The sequence below is a fragment of the Pseudorca crassidens genome, chromosome 1 (genome assembly GCF_039906515.1).
Source record: "Pseudorca crassidens isolate mPseCra1 chromosome 1, mPseCra1.hap1, whole genome shotgun sequence".
Classification (NCBI taxonomy): Eukaryota; Metazoa; Chordata; class Mammalia; order Artiodactyla; family Delphinidae; genus Pseudorca; species Pseudorca crassidens.
Window position 1 is genome coordinate 37,664,979 of NC_090296.1, and position 16,052 is coordinate 37,681,030.

General features: G+C 41.0%; 1 protein-coding gene across 6 annotated transcripts in view; it reads left to right on the forward strand.

Moving 5' to 3' along the window:
- Positions 1–42: 42 nt before the first annotated feature.
- ZBTB25 (zinc finger and BTB domain containing 25) overlaps positions 43–16,052 on the forward strand; it is a 32,624-nt gene continuing 16,614 nt past the window's right edge. For 3 of the 6 annotated variants that reach the window (XM_067733661.1, XM_067733671.1, XM_067733624.1), the window contains exons 1-3: positions 173–269; positions 1,236–1,423; positions 13,624–13,803. In XM_067733661.1, coding sequence (XP_067589762.1) covers positions 13,631–13,803 — 173 coding nt within the window. In that variant the 5' untranslated portion in view covers positions 173–269; positions 1,236–1,423; positions 13,624–13,630. The other 3 variants (XM_067733633.1, XM_067733642.1, XM_067733652.1) reach the window with 3 other exon arrangements.

Sequence of the window (16,052 nt, forward strand, 5' to 3'; positions counted from 1 at the left end):
GGTCACGTGGGCCCATCCCTGGACGGCTGGCGCGGGAAGCCGCGCGAGAGCGGGCCGCGGGGTGCGTGAGCCGGCGCCGCCGCCGCCGCCGCGTGACGTACGCGGCGCGTGAGCCGCCCCTCCCGCACGGAGGAGTCAGGCGGCCGCCCGCCGCGGCGGCCTCTGGGTAAGTGATGAGGCCCGGCCCCTGTGGGCTGCCCCGGGCTCAGTCCCTCCGTCGCGAGCCGCACGGGGCGGCGGCCTGCAGCTGCGTCGGTCGCGGGACAGATGCAAGTAGCTGGGGAGGGGGGTGCTTTTGGTCTGTATGAGATGTCAGTCAGGGCAGTGGAGGAAAATGGCAACCGCGAGTGAGAACTGGGCTGAGGAGGTCCAGAGCTGCCCTTCGCTGCCCGCACCAGGCGGCTTCCGGGGCCTGACGCAGGCCCGGAGAGGGCGCGGGGGCGCATTAAAGGCACGGAGTCCTTCCGGCTACCAGTCCGGGTGCGACCGGCGCGGGAAGCCCCGACGGGCCTGAGGCATTCCCCATGCAGCCGCACCCCCAACCCCTCTCGCCAATGGGCGGGTCTCCAGGTGCCACCTGCGGGACGCTGCAGCCACTGTCCTCCCTTCCCCACCCCCGTTTGTGATTACCCCGTCTCTAGGGCAGGAAGTCCCCACCATCCCCATAATTAAGTTTTCTTTTTTCAGATTATATTAATCTCATTCTAAGCAAAGTCAGTTTTTCTTTTTAAAGCTTGCTCCATCTATCACTGCCTTCTCTAGCACTCATTATTTGGAGAAAGCAAGCAAGCTGTTGTCAAGCTGCTCTAAGCTGTACCTGGAAATTGACAGCAGCTAACATGTTTCATAAATTAACGCCCCAATGGCATGTATTCTCTTGAGACTAAAGTCTTTTTGGCAGAGCTGTTGATTCTCAAAGGATGTTGTGAAGTGTGTAAAGTACACTTTGTAATCACAAATTTTTTTTTTTTTTTTTGTGGTACGCGGGCCTCTCACGGTTGTGGCCCTTCTCGTGCGGAGCACAGGCTCTGGACGTGCAGGCACAGCGGCCATGGCTCACGGGACAAGCCGCTCCGCGGCATGTGGGATCCTGCCGGTCCGGGGCATGAACCCGTGTCCCCTGCATCGGCAGGCGGACTCTCAACCACTGCGCCACCAGGGAAGCCCTGTAATCACAAATTTTAAAGCTGAAAGGGGCCTTATAGAAAATGCAGTTCATCCCTCTCATTTTACAGATGAGGACACTAGGCCGAAAGACGGTGTAGCTTGATCGAAGTCCCAAGACGGTGTAGCTTGATCGAAGTCCCATACCTCTTCACTAACTGGACTCCAAGGCTCTAGATGCCTTGGTCGTTACGCTCCTCGCCACAGCCGGAGTGCGGTGCCAGTTTAACCCACGCACCGTAGAGACTATCTGCCAGAGGTGATTATGCTTGACTTGATTCCGGTTATTGAGAAATCGGACTTGGCTAGTGTGATGGCTCTGGTATCCTAAGGAATGCGGTTGACTATTTCTAGGTGGAATAAGCTGCCTATTAATGTACTTTGGGCTCAAAGCTTGTCGTCATCGTCCCCCCCCCCCCCCCCGCCCCCAAATTCAGCCCTATTCTCTGCAACAATAACCAAGATTTACAGCATTGGTTGCTTCCTTGGGTAAAGGCATCAAAGACCTCTTTAGCAATCTGCATGTGCTTTAATTAAGTGTAAATTATTAATCCACTATCAGACATCAGCTCCTTAATAAGGAACAAAACACCGATGGTATAGGAAGCAGAATAGATGAGTTCTGATGGCTGGGAGGTTATCAGGAAGCAGTGGAGCATCACAGGGATGGTCAGCAAGAAAAGAGGAGGGGACCTTACATGACTTGCTACACCTTTTTGCCCAGCCCTGCTCTGAATGTCTTGGAGGTAGTAGAGGGATTCTGCTCAGGTGTGGTCAGTGTTTATTGAGTACCTGCAGTGGCTAGCTGCTTTCATAGATGAATTTTGAATACTTAGCAAAAAGGAGGTAGTGTTGTCTCCATCTTACAAGTGAGGAAGGAGTCTCAGAGATTTACCTGGCTTCGATGATGCAGTCATTTGCAGTAGAGTTCAAGCCTAAATCACTTTATCTCCCAAGTCTGGTCAGTGCTCTTTTTGCATTAGCTCTTGCTACCACTTCTAGCCAGGAAGGGGATGAGAGAATCGCCTGTGGCTGATTTATTGGCGCCTGTGGTTGCCCAGAGAGGCTGAGCAGGACTTTCAGCTGCCCTCTATGCCTTAGAAAGTGGAGCTGTGTGCTTCCACCCTATCTCCTGAGGGGAATGCGAAGGAGCCAGGCTGTCTAGCTGGGGAGGAGGGGCCCGAGTGCCTTGGCCATAAATTACCCTGGCCAGGGCTGTGCTGGGAAGTGTTGCATAATGCCCTCCCCACCACTGAACCGGAGTGATTTATTTACTATGGTCCATAGATGGTGCTTGACCATCTTGTTAAAGAAAAACTTCTCCATTTTAGTAATAACAGGGCCAGAAAAGCGTTGAGGGTTTTTTCCCCCTTGTCTTAAAAAGCACAGCACAGGTGCTGTTATCTTGATAAATTATAAAGTATTTCTGCACCACTTCCTGTGCCCCCTTTCTGCTTATTTATTCCAAATTGCATGTGAACTTCAGTCTTTTGAGAGAAGAATGCTAAGAAAAATACTGTTCCAGTTTATAGTTACCAGCACAGGCTATGGAGTCAGACGTAGCTTTTGATCCCCACTTTATGCTATTTGCTAGTTGTGTGTCCTAAGCCTAGGTTTTTTCCTCATCTGTAAAATGGAAATAAAAATAATACATATAGTCATGGTGAGGGTTAAAAGAGATAATGTGCATAGAGCATTTAGCACAAGGCCTTGCACATACTATTTATTCTGTATAATAATAGCTATTGATAGTAACTAAACAGTATTTCCTCTAGGATAGAAGAGATATTGCTACTTGAACTTGCTTAGGGAAAGTGGAGGAAGAGGAAAGAAAGTAACAAACATCAGTTTCAGGATTATTGGTTGAATTTATTAACACTTCTATTTTCCCTTTGCTAGTAGGAATTTTTTTTCTTTCTTTCTTTCTTTCTTTTTTTTTTAACCTTACCTGGAGAAAAAGTGTTTATAGTGTTAAGTTAGTTATTTTTGAAAATTTTCTAATTCATTTCTTCCCTGGTTACAAATCAGTCACACAATGACTTTTTGTTCCCCCTGAAAAACCCTAGGCACTTTAAGCAAAGGGTTTCATTAGCCCATGTGGATAACGTGTTTGTGGAACATTCCATGGCAAAGGAAGTAGTGGTTCACCTATATTCAGAAGTTAAAATCATTCTTGTTTATACCGTATTCTAGGTGTGTACTAGCATTGTTGTTTTCCAGCTTTCTCCTGTCCTGTGAGTAGCTTATTCTTCTTTCAGAAATGCAGACTTTATTTTTTTAGCAGACTAAGAAGAATCTTTTCCTTTCCTTTACGGGGTTCTGATATTTTTAAAGTCCAGTAGAAATTTGCCCTCACTGGTGTTAGCATTCTTGTTTGCCTGGTGTTGCGGCTTTATCAGGCATCCCACATGTTGGTTAGATGGGGGTTGAGATGTAGTAGGCTGGCTGTGTCTGCCAACAGGCAGGAGGCCCCAAACTAACGTTTCCCCGTTCCGTTAAAGGTTTCTAGAGCATGACTGCTCTTCCTGTGTCATTTACCATGTCTGCTTCTTACTCTCTTCTCTTATACTCTCAGTGATTTTCATAAGCAAATGCCTAGAATTACTGCAGGTTTTACCTCACACAATAATTTTCAGATTTGGAATTTCCATGTCATTTTCAGATATTATGAAAGTAGGTGTAATAGTGTATGAGAGAGTTAAATACACCTCTTTCTCCTAAGTACTTTTTAAAAAGTTTGAAAATGTGTTCCTCGTCCGCCCCCAATACCCATCCTACTAGTTTGGGAATATTTTTGTTTCTTAATCTGGCTAATATTTTAGTTTAAAGTTAAAATTAGAATTACAGTAGTTGATTTTTGTTCATTTAATGTAACTGGTATAATTCCCACATTTTGAGCACTTCTTGTGAAATTGTGTCTTTTTCTCTGTAACTTTAGTTTGTGAAATAGTCTCTAGGGTTTCCTTTATCCCTTGTTCTTTTAATGCAGTGGTTCTTCATTGAGGCATTATATTAGAATCACCTAAGGAGCTTAAAAAAGGATCTGTGCCTTACCCTCAGCAGTTCTGTTTGGGTTCATCTGGAGTAAGACTCAGGCATCAGTACAACTCTACATGGAAGGTTTTACAATGCAGTCAGCAGTTAGAGCCTCTATTCTGGGGTAAAATGATTTCTGCAAACATTCTCTTGGTTATAAAACGTTACACCACCACAATCATGTGAAAGTACATTAAAAAGTTAAAATCCTTGTATAAAGTCTTATTATGTATCACTTTGGATATTTCTCCTTTTACCTTTGTATTTATAGCCATGAGTAAGTATCTCAAAAAGGCTGTGCACATTCCTGGGCCAACTTTCCTGTCTCCATGTCTTAACAATAATTAATAAAGTCACAGTGGTGAGAACCACAAAGAAAATATCTAAGACTTTGTTTTCCAAAGAAACAGATGTCTTACTCCTTTTGTTTCTTCTTTTATTAAAGATTCTTACAGCTTGCAAGAATGAAAAGCTGTGTATTGTAGGACATCATTCTGGCTACCATAGATCTGAGAGTCCAGTCTAACTATTATAATAGATTTTTAAAAATAAAATCAAAGATGTTGGGTATCAAGGTAACTTTGAATTCAGCTAACATAGATACTAGTATTAAGCTGTTCTGGCTTACTTAGTTTGAGCTAACCCAGAGTTATTGCAATCTAGTAAGTAAACAAGGTTTTTGTAGTCTCTTAAATATCAGTGCTATTATTATAAATACCACTTTGATAACAGATAAAGCATTTTAAGATGTAGAACCGTTACATTTGGCTATAGTATTTGTAAATATGATGATAGGTTATTTTTTTGCAACCTCTCTCACATTTTGAATTTCCACCAAAAATTCTCACATATGACTTCTAAGATGTTTCTGTATACATAGGAAACTTTGGCTATTCCACATCCTAAAGAAAATAAAATGAGTGGTCAAAAAATGATGAGCAAAGGCTACATAAAAAGCCTAGCTAATAATCTGCAAAGTAAGTTACATTAGAAAAATGTTCTGAATAACTTTGTGATGTATTGGCTCTGTTAACATTAGGTAAAATCTGGTGTGCTGCCTTAACACATGAAAGGTCTATTATGCAAACAAATTTGGATGAATTTATATATGTGTGTGTGTGTGTGTGTGTGTATATATATATATGACTTCTTTTTTTTAACAGATTTGAGTTTGTTTCATGTTATAAACTTGGAACATTTACCCCCTTATTTGATTCAATATATTTGCAACGTCTGCCATCAGTATATATGTTGAAAGTTCTAGATGGGAATTTTGAAGAAAGGGCACTGAGTTTAAAGTCAGACTTGAACTGAAGTTCTACCAGCACCATTTAACAGCTAGTTGTCTGACTTTGGGTACCTTTCCTGCCTTCTCTGAGCCTGTGGTTTCTTAAGCAGAAAATGGAAGTAATACAGTACCTGCTTCACTACCTCATAGGATCAAAAAAAGATAGAGTAGGGCAGAGGTTCTCAAAGTGTGGTCCAAGGACCCCTTGAAGGTTCCTGAAACCCTTTCAGTAGGTTTACAAGTATCTCCCTTTTGCCAAGGCCAAATTGTCTTAATACATTTGAACCAAAACAACATGTGGCAACAGAGTGATTGTAGAAGCAGAGAAAAGAACCCAGCTGTATTTTTTAAAGCCAGGTATTAAAGAGGATTGCAAAATGTAAAGCAATGCCACCCTTCTCACTTAAAAAAAAATTTTTTTTAGAATAAATGTGTTATTTATATTAATATGTAATGGGTTTATTGTTATTTCAAATATATTAAAATTGGAAAAATTTCACTTAATTCTGCATATGGTAAATATTGATAAATATAATCCACATAAACAGCAGTTCTTAACAGCCCTTAATACTTTTCTTAAGAGTGTAAATGGATCTTGAGACCAAAACTTTTTAGAACTGCTGATAAAGGGTGATGGCTGAGTTCCTATCAGGACAATTCTGCAAATAAAAATTATAAACTTGAAAAAAAGTTTTAAAAACGACCAGATGGCATTCGAGAGTGACAAAAAGCAAGCAGAAACTGGAATGAGGTCTATGCTTGGAAGAATGGAACAGCTGTGAATAATTTTCCATTTTTATGGCTTTTAGCCTGAGAGAAGGCCCCAGTTGGGGACATGAGGGGATGGCTAAAACTGTGATAATAACCCGTAGTCTTACTTGCTTGAAGAAAAGAGGACAGAGTTCAGAGTGACCACACAGGTAGAAAGTAAGGAGGAAAATCGTAGAAAGGATGTTGGGGGGGAGACCCCAAATCCTGTATCTAAACTCAGCTTGGATCTCTTGCCAGCCCCTAAACGTATACTAGTGTTGAGCAGCCTCCAAACAGCACACCTAGCACTAAAAAAAAACACCTCCTAGAGAAATGGAAATAAAAACAAAAACAAATGGGACCTAATGAAACTTAAAAAGCTTTTGCACAGCAAAGGAAACCATAAACAAGACCAAAGGACAACCCTCAGAATGGGAGAAAATATTTGCAAATGAAGCAACTGACAAAGGATTAATCTCCAAAATTTACAAGCAGCTCATGCAGCTCAATAACAAAAAAACAAACAACCCAATCCAAAAATGGGCAGAAGACCTAAATAGACATTTTTCCAAAGAAGATATACAGATTGCCAACAAACACATGAAAGAATGCTCAATGTCATTAATCATTAGAGAAATGCAAATCAAAACTACAATGAGATATCATCTCACACCGGGCAGAATGGCCATCATCAAAATATCTAGAAACAATAAATGCTGGAGAGGGTGTGGAGAAAAGGGAACACTCTTGCACTGCCGGTGGGAATGTAAATTGATACAGCCACTATGGAGAACAGTATGGAGATTCCTTAAAAAACTACAAATAGAACTACTATACGACCCAGCAATCCCACTACTGGGCATATACCCTGAGAAAACCATAATTCAAAAAGAGTCAGGTACCAAAATGTTCATTGCAGCTCTATTTACAATAGCCAGGAGATGGAAGCAACCTAAGTGTCCATCATCAGATGAATGGTTAAAGAAGATGTGGCACATATATACAATGGAATGTTACTCAGCCATAAAAAAAAATGAAATTGAGTTATTTGTAGTGAGGTGGATGGATCTAGAGTCTGTCATACAGAGTGAAGTAAGTCAGAAAGAGAAAAACAAATACCGTATGCTAACACATATATAATGAATCTAAGGAAAAAAAAAAGAAAAAGTCATGAAGAACCTAGGGGTAAGACAGGAATAAAGACACAGACCTACTAGAGAATGGACTTGAGGATATGGGGAGGGGGAAGGGTAAGCTGTGACAAAGTGAGGGAGTGGCATGGACATATATACACTACCAAACGTAAAATAGATAGCTAGTGGGAAGCAGCTGCATAGCACAGGGAGATCAGCTCGGTGGTTTGTGACCACCTGGAGGGGTGGGATAGGGAGGGTGGGAGGGAGGGAGATGCAAGAGGGAAGAGATGGGAACATATGTATAACATTTACTTTGTTATAAAGCAGAAAGTAACACACCATTGTAAAGCAATTATACTCCAATAAAGATGTTAAAAACAAAAAACAAACAAACTAAACCATGGGGAGGCAGAACTTGGAGTTTAAGTTCAGCCTAGTTAATTTGCAAAAAACAAAAACATCAGTACGCTTTAGAAGAATATTACAGTACCTAGAGTCTTTAGTTATCACAGTGTCTAAGATATTTTCCACAATGACTAGACATATGAAGAAACAGGAAACTGTAACCCTAATTAGTGGAGATTGACCCCAAGATGACCCAGAGGTTGGATTTAGCTGAGAAGATTTAAAGCAGCTACTATAGCTATGCTCAAGGATGTAAAGCAAAATAAGGTTGTAATGTGTGAACAGACTGGAAATCTCAGCAGAGAAGTAGATACTAAGAAAGAATGAGATGAAAATTTTAGTCCTGGAAACATATCTGAAATAAAGAATGGGTTAGATTAGGAATGACGGTGAACTTGAAGATAAGTAAATAGAAATGATCTCATCTGAAGCAGAAAGAGAAATAAATTATTGTGTGTGAAAGTTCTCTATAAACTTCAACATTCTATATTAGCATCAGGGATTAATAGGTTTCTTTCAAGGCCTAAACTCACCTCTTTCCTCTGCATATGGACTGACTTCATAGTTCGTAAAATCAATGCCATCTAAGAGTACACTCAAATTCTCTCTCCTTACCTCAACCATCTGCTTTCCACCATCAGAAAAAGAGATTTCTTTTTTCTCCATGGCTACCTGCTACACCTATACTTTTTAAATTAATTAATTAATTTATTTTTGTCTGTGTTGGGTCTTTGTTGCTGTGTGTGGGCTTTCTCTAGTTGTGGCGAGTGGGGGCTACTCTTTGTTGCAGAGCGTGGGCTTTTCATTGTGGTGTCTTCTCTTGTTGCGGAGCACGGGCTCTAGGCATGCAGGCTTCAGTAGTTGTGGCATGCGGGCTCTAGAGCTCAGGCTCAGTAGTTGTGGCGCACGGGCTTAGTTGCTTTGTGGCATGTGGGATCTTCCTGGACCAGGACTCAAACCTGTATCCCCTGCATCGGCAGGCGGATTCTTAACCACTGCACCACCAGGGAAGTCCCTACACTTACACTTTTGATTGCATTCTTTCCGGCTTCTAGAGATTACACCCCTCTTCAGCCTGAAAGTCTTTGATCTGCAGTTCCCTCAATGTCCTGTTCTGTCTGTACCTACCCTTTATGACCTCTGCTTTCTGACATTGCCCTGCAGTCAGATATTTTGCTCTTGCTGCTTTCCCAGACTGTTGTCAGAGGTCACCAGAAACCTCTTGGTCAGCACACTTGGGGGTATTTGTAATAGGCCTCATCCTGTGTTTCTCTGCAGCATTTTATACCATTGCCACCTCCTCACACCAAGGTTCTTGCCTTTTCTGTATCTCTCTCAATGACAATATATTTTCTTATTTCTCTTCTTCTGTCTAGTTGTACTATTCTTGTCTTTAAAGGATTCATTCTTAGCTTTTTTCCCCTCTTATTTCACTCAGTAGTCCCATCTAATCCTGGTGACTTAAGCCTTGTTATTGCAGAGAATCTCCTTTCCAGTGCTGCCTGTTGTCTCCACAGGTAACTAAACATTTCTACTCAGATGTCCTAGAGTGGACACATAGAACTCACTGTGTCCAAAATGAAACTTCTCTCTTACGAAGCCAGTTTCTGTGCTTCTCCTCTGGCGTTCTGCTATGCTACCTTTGTATCAACCTAGCACATGGCAGTTACTCTGCAAATAGGACCGGAAGCAATGAATGAATTCTTCCAGTTACTCAAGCTGGAATTCTGAGACTCACTTTTGACTTGATCTTCTTTGTGGCTGACCACATCCAGTCCTCTGCCAAGTCATGTCAGCCTCCATCTGGTATATCTTCTTGTATTCCTTTCTTCATTCCCACTGCTGTTGTTTGGATATTGCAGAAGGCTACTTGCTGGTCTTTATTTCTCTGTGCCTTTCCCTTGCTAATCTTTTATGTGTGTTGCTACTAGAGCAGTTTTGATTCCCAAGCCTAATGATGGTAATTTTACTCATTCTATATATATATATTTTTTTTGCTGTACGCGGGCCTCTCACTGTTGTGGCCTCTCCCATTGCGGAGCACAGGCTCCGGACGCGCAGGCTCATCGGCCATGGCTCACGGGCCTAGCCGCTCCACGGCATGTGGGATCTTCCCGCACCGGGGCACGAACCCGCGTCCCCTGCATCGGCAGGCGGACTCTCAACCACTGCGCCACCAGGGAAGCCTTACTCATTCTGTTTTTTTCTGCCTAGAATGCTATGTTCACCTTCTGCCTGTTCATTGAAATCCAGTTCAAATGGATTATTTTTCATTGGGTTTCCTGTCATTTATCTCCCCCTCCTAGTGTGTTCTCCAACTGCTGTTATTGACACTTACCACTTTTACTTCATGTCATAGTTACTGTGTTTTATATTTTATCTCCCCTATTAGCCTATAATCTTGATTGCAACATCATTGTAATTTTTTTCTGTCCCCGTGCCTTGTACAAGGCATGCTTTCAAATATTTTCTCTTTATTAAATTTCTCTTCACAAAATATTTGTTTGATAAGTGAATTTAACTGTTACTCATAGAACATTAACCACAGATTTTTGTATATGTGGCTTTTTAGTGTGCTATTTTCATTTCCACATGGTTCAACAGTTCACTATAGTAATGTACTATATGTATAAATATATATATATATATATATATATATATATAGAACTGTTGAAAACATTTATGATCTGAGGGGGGTTTTTTGGGACAGTTTGTAAGACTGGTTTAAGGTACTTCAATTTGAACCATTTTATTGAATCTAAGATATGTTTTCACATTGAAATCTCCAATATAGAGTTTTATTTTGGTTTTTTAATCTCCTTATAAATTGGTGGTATTTTAGAATCAGGAAAATGTGGTAAATACAATAAATATTGACTTTTAGTTAAATGGCCTTTTGGAACAATACCCATAACCTGGGTTTTCGTTTCTATTCTTAGAAGATAGACTCAGGTCTTTGTAGGTTCTGTTATCTTATTTTTTATTTCATTGCTGCTTAAAAGCTTTTAAAATGAGATGGTATGGGAGAGTTTTGTTTTGTTTTGTATTTTTACTCGTGGGGAGGAGTAAGGGAAACTACTATGTTTGAATTAGTAGGATTTTTGAAAGTAATGGTGCCGAAAGCTCAGTTTCTCTGTACACTGGTGCAGAATCGAATCTTGGAGACAAGAGTTTTGGGTGAAGTAGAAAAGGATAGCTTTATTACATTGCCAGGCAAAGGGGGACACAGTGGGCTCCTGCCTCTAAAAACTATGTGTCCCAACTTGGAGGATACTGAGAAGTTTTATAATAATGGTTCCAAGAGGGCATGATCAGCTCATGGACATTCTTCTGATGGGTTGGTTGGTGAGGTAAGTAGGAGTCAGCAACATCAACCTTCAGGTTCCAGCTGGTCTGGGGTCTGCATGCTTGTGGGCAGCATACCATTGTTAATCTTAACTTCTCCCACCTGGAGGGGGTTTCAGTATCTCCCAAACAGCTCAAAGATATTGTTGTGTGTATCCCTTGATGGGGAACCAAGACCTTGCACAAAGGCTGCACTATTGTTTCTATGACTGTTTATTTCTCTCTGGTCTAGCATCCCCTCGTTTCCCGAATTAACAACTGCTTTAATCTGCCTGTTGGAATTCAGGGAAGGTCATGGAGGCTGAATGAAAGCTATGTCTTGTAATCAAAGAAATGGGGGACACAGAAAGGCTTTGTGCCCAGGAGCCCCACAGGGCCCTGCTCAGTATCGTAATGTATGAATGTAGAGTTAAAAGAAGCAAGTTGCAGGATTCCTAAAGTATAATATTATTTGTATAAAATTTTAAAACATGCAAAACAATACCAAACATTCTTAAGGAATCTGAACACATGCAGTAAGAATGTGATAATGTACAGGAGAGTCATAAACACCAAAATCAAGATGGTGGTTACCTTTGGAGGCAAGGTGGGTGGGGGGGTAGAGTGTGGGAGAGATGCCAGGGTGTCTTTACCCTGTTTGTAATGTTTACTTTTTGTGCCCAGGGGTGGGTGCTTGTTACCTTGTTCTCTTTACCTACTGTCTGTCTGAAATATTTCAACATTTTCAAACAGTATAGTTCCCCCCACCCTTAACTCTCTGCTCCCTAGTTTCCCTCCCAGAAGCAAAATTGGTTTCTTCGAACCTTTCCAGACATGTGTATATAAACAAGAATATATTTATGTGTAAATTCCCCCACCTTTAAAAATAGAATAACCACTACCACTTTTACATAAATAGTAGTCTTCTCTACACAGTTTTACATTTTGCTTTTTTTACTTACTATGTCTTGGAGATTATTCCATATTAGTACATTATATATGTAGTTTTAATAAAAAATAGATTTAACCTTTTATCAATAATAATTGCCTTTATCTTTACCAGTTATAATCTAGACTTTATCCACTAATAAGTATAAATGTTTGTTTTGCTGTGTCACATTTGCTTAAGCAGTAGGAAATCTGGGTTTCTCCCTGATTCTTCTTTGCAGGCTTCCCAGGGTGCTTGATGTGTAGACTGTTCCCTAGGCTCCTTCAGTTGATGAGTCGTGTTTTTTTCTGGGAGGTGGAGAGGGAGGACATTGGGGCTCTGGAGTCCAGTGCCTGGGTTTGAATCCCCTTACGAGCAATGTGATCTTGGGTCAGTTAACTCTCTGTGCTGATTGTTTCTTCATCTGTAAGGTGCATTGAGTATTTCCTTTCTCATAGAGTTGAACTGAAAATTAAATGAGTGAAAAATGCCTGACATACAGGAAACAGTATAAACCGTTGACTGTTTTTATTATATTATCCACCACTCAGCATTTTACTGCCCAAGCTATTGCGAGTCTTCAGACAGCTAAACCCACACTCTCATCACTGACCTCCTTAAGACTTTGGTCTCTCTGGTTAGTAGGAAAACTTCATTTCTTTTTTTAGGACCTGCTTTTTTAGAGGAGGTTCTCCCAGCACCCCAGGGATGCCCTTTATACCCCAGCTGCCTTCTCTCTGCACAGTTGAGGTGGAGAAGGTAGAGGAAGGAGAAGGTGGCACAGCCTCCCACCTCCCAGGGCCCTCACAAATGTTCTTGCTGCTCTACTCACATCAGACTTCTCCACCAGAATTATTTTGCATGTTCTTCCGCATGCGTGATTTTTTTCCCCTGACACCAGTGGTCCCATCCTTTATTCTACTTCATCGGGAACCTCCATGCTTGTATGTGTCTGAGTCCAGTTAAGGTCAGCGCTTAGGTTCTTTTCCATTGGGCTCCAGGCCCCATGTGAATCTGGGGATGTGGCTTGACATCTATTTTAAGGGCTCCTGTGACTGATAAGTTACCCAAACATTATATGATAGGAGGCCAGTGTCCCCTGAGCATAACAGAGGATCCCTAAGGAGCAGTGACAGCTCTAGCCCAGGCTGGACACACTGTAATGTTATTAACATTTATGGTCAACATTTGAATAGTAGTTTCCATTACAAGGTGCTTTTCACATAACTTATCTCATTTGGCCCTGAGGCAAGGATCAGTACCTCATTCCCATTTTTGCCAGTGAGGAAACTGAGGACTAGAAACTGTGGTTGCATGGATAAAAAAGGACAGACTTCCTTTCACGTCTTTGTCACCACACCAAGCCACCTTCTTACCAGATTTTAAAAAGGCCACATTTTATCATTTCAGCAGGGTTGAAATCAGTTGTCATAATGGGGTATTTAATGTTAGCTAAGTTTGGGGTAAAATTAACAGTATTGAAAACTGTTGAATAATTTCATTTAAATTTAGGTCTCCTTGTATTCTGTAGGTTTGAGTGATCTATAGCCAACCTTGTAAAAAAAAAAAATCTATATTATCCTTTTTCTCAGAGCCACAATGGACACAGCTAGCCATAGCCTTGTCCTTCTGCAGCAGCTGAACATGCAGCGAGAATTTGGTTTTCTGTGTGATTGCACAGTTGCTATTGGAGATGTCTACTTCAAAGCCCACAGAGCAGTGCTTGCTGCTTTTTCTAACTATTTCAAGATGATATTTATTCACCAAACAAGGTAAGGATGTGCTTTTGTAAATCAGAAGTATTTTTGATATTGTGATATAGCTAAGCCTTATTATAATCTCATTTTGGGGATTCTTTGTTACGGGATCACCTTAGGAAATAATAAAAATTTATAATTTTTTTACACATCTGTCATTAAACTCTGTGTAGGGTTCATGGTAGAAGATAGAATGAAAACAATAATGGCTAAAATCTATTGAAGGCTTATACCATAAACAAGCACTAAGCATTTATCTAATGTAAATTCTGTTATCCATACTTTTTTAGAGAAAAAGAAACTGTAAATGAGTTGTTAAGTAACTTGTCCATCTAGGATTATACAGCTAATATATTAAACTCAAATGCAAATCAGTGCTCTTAATCACTAAGTCATTGATTTCTATTCCATAACACTTTCATAGCAAGGTTTCAATGTCATAACTCTGCCCACTTTATATTCCGTATTACAGTTCAAATGTCGTTTGTTTCAAATGTTTTTTCAAAAAAATTTTTTAAAATCTAGATTGCCCCAGCGTGGGGTATTAAGGAGGGGGCTATAAAGTGGTATCCAGATTCTGAGCTCTTGGAAAAAAATAGCTTTAATACCTCCTAGGTTAAAAGTGATGCAACACTGTATGATTTTTTTTTTTGTATATGGTACGCGGGCCTCTCACTGTTGTGGCCTCTCCCGTTGCGGAGCACAGACTCTGGACGCGCAGGCCCCGCGGCCATGGACCACAGGCCCAGCTGCTCCACGGCATGCGGGATCCTCCCGGACCAGGGCACGAACCCGTGTCCCCTGCAACGGCAGGCGGACTCTCAACCACTGCGCCACCAGGGAAGCCCTGTATGATTTTTTTTAAAAGACCTTACATGGTGGGACTTCTCTGGCGGTCCAGTGGTCAAGACTCTTTGCTTAAAAAAAAAAAAAAAAAAAAAGACTCTTTGCTTCCAGTGCAGGGGCCGTGGGTTCAATCCCTGGTCGGAAACTAAGATCACATGCCAGGTGGTGCAGCCAAAAAAAAAAGTTTATAGTCTAAGAGAGAGGTAATGCGTGTAAAGAAAATAATTGCAGTGTAATTGGTCTCTTTGCGCCTCAGTTTCCTTCTCTGTAAAACACTAGAATAATATACCCACCCCATGGTATTGAGAAGATTAAATGGATTAATAATATTAAAATGCTTAGAACAGAGCTTTGCACTGTTAGCTGCTGCTATTAATAGTTACTGTGATGTCTATAGTAGAAGTGCTGCACAAGGTAGAGTGGAGTGTCAGCAGCCTTATTTTGAGAAGGTTGGCACAGGTTTTACAGAGGCTCTGAATGTTGCAGGATCAGGAGGAGTTTTTCAGATGTTGTAGAGGAACGCAAAAAGTTACAGTTGCAGGCAAAGGGGGAAAATGCATGAAAACATATGCAGATATGAACCAGGCTAGCACATTCAGAAAATGGAGTAGATCAGAATGATTGGAATATATGACACAAAGGGGAGAGGAGGTTAGAGTCGGGGACAGGTCATGGGTAGTCTTTTCTGCTACGCAAAAGAGTTTCCTCTCCGACTTAAGGGTCAGTGTAGAAACTAGATTAGAAACACTACCTTCACATAAGCCTCATCTGAGAGCAGTGAGTTGGTTCAGCTCTTAAAGCCCCTGTTGTGTACCAGGCACCATGCTAAACTAAATCCAGGCGATACAAAGGTAGCAGGCCTACTTTGTGGTATCTCTGTTGAGCAACTAAAAATCCTCAGTTAAAAGAGCTCTGTGCTGATATAAAAAAAACCCTGCCACAGACCATGACAGTGAGGTAAGAGTCACAGGTAAGAGTGAAACCCAAGAGGGAATCCTAAAATGTCAGGACTAAAGAAATGGATTGCCGGTGTACTGACACTTGCTTTCTGATGTATCGACACAAACTTTTGCTTCAGGGAAGGTGAGTGCATCAACTGATTCCACTGTTCCTTGTCATCCAGCATTTCCCTCAGGTTGTTTTTATCCTAATTTTGCAGGGTGTTTCCTGATTTTCTTGTTACACAGTTATTTCCATCTATTTTCTGAATTCTAGATTCATATGTGAAAATTGGGCTTGAGATTAATTTAAACCTTTTCAAAGTTACACTTGTATTTGTTTGCAATTTAAAGAGTAGATATATTAATACAGTTTGGAAGCCAAAATAAGGTTAGTGTGATTTAAAATTCTAAATAGTACCAATTCCAATAGACCCTTTTAAAATTTTTAATTATTTTTTACTATGGTACGATATATGT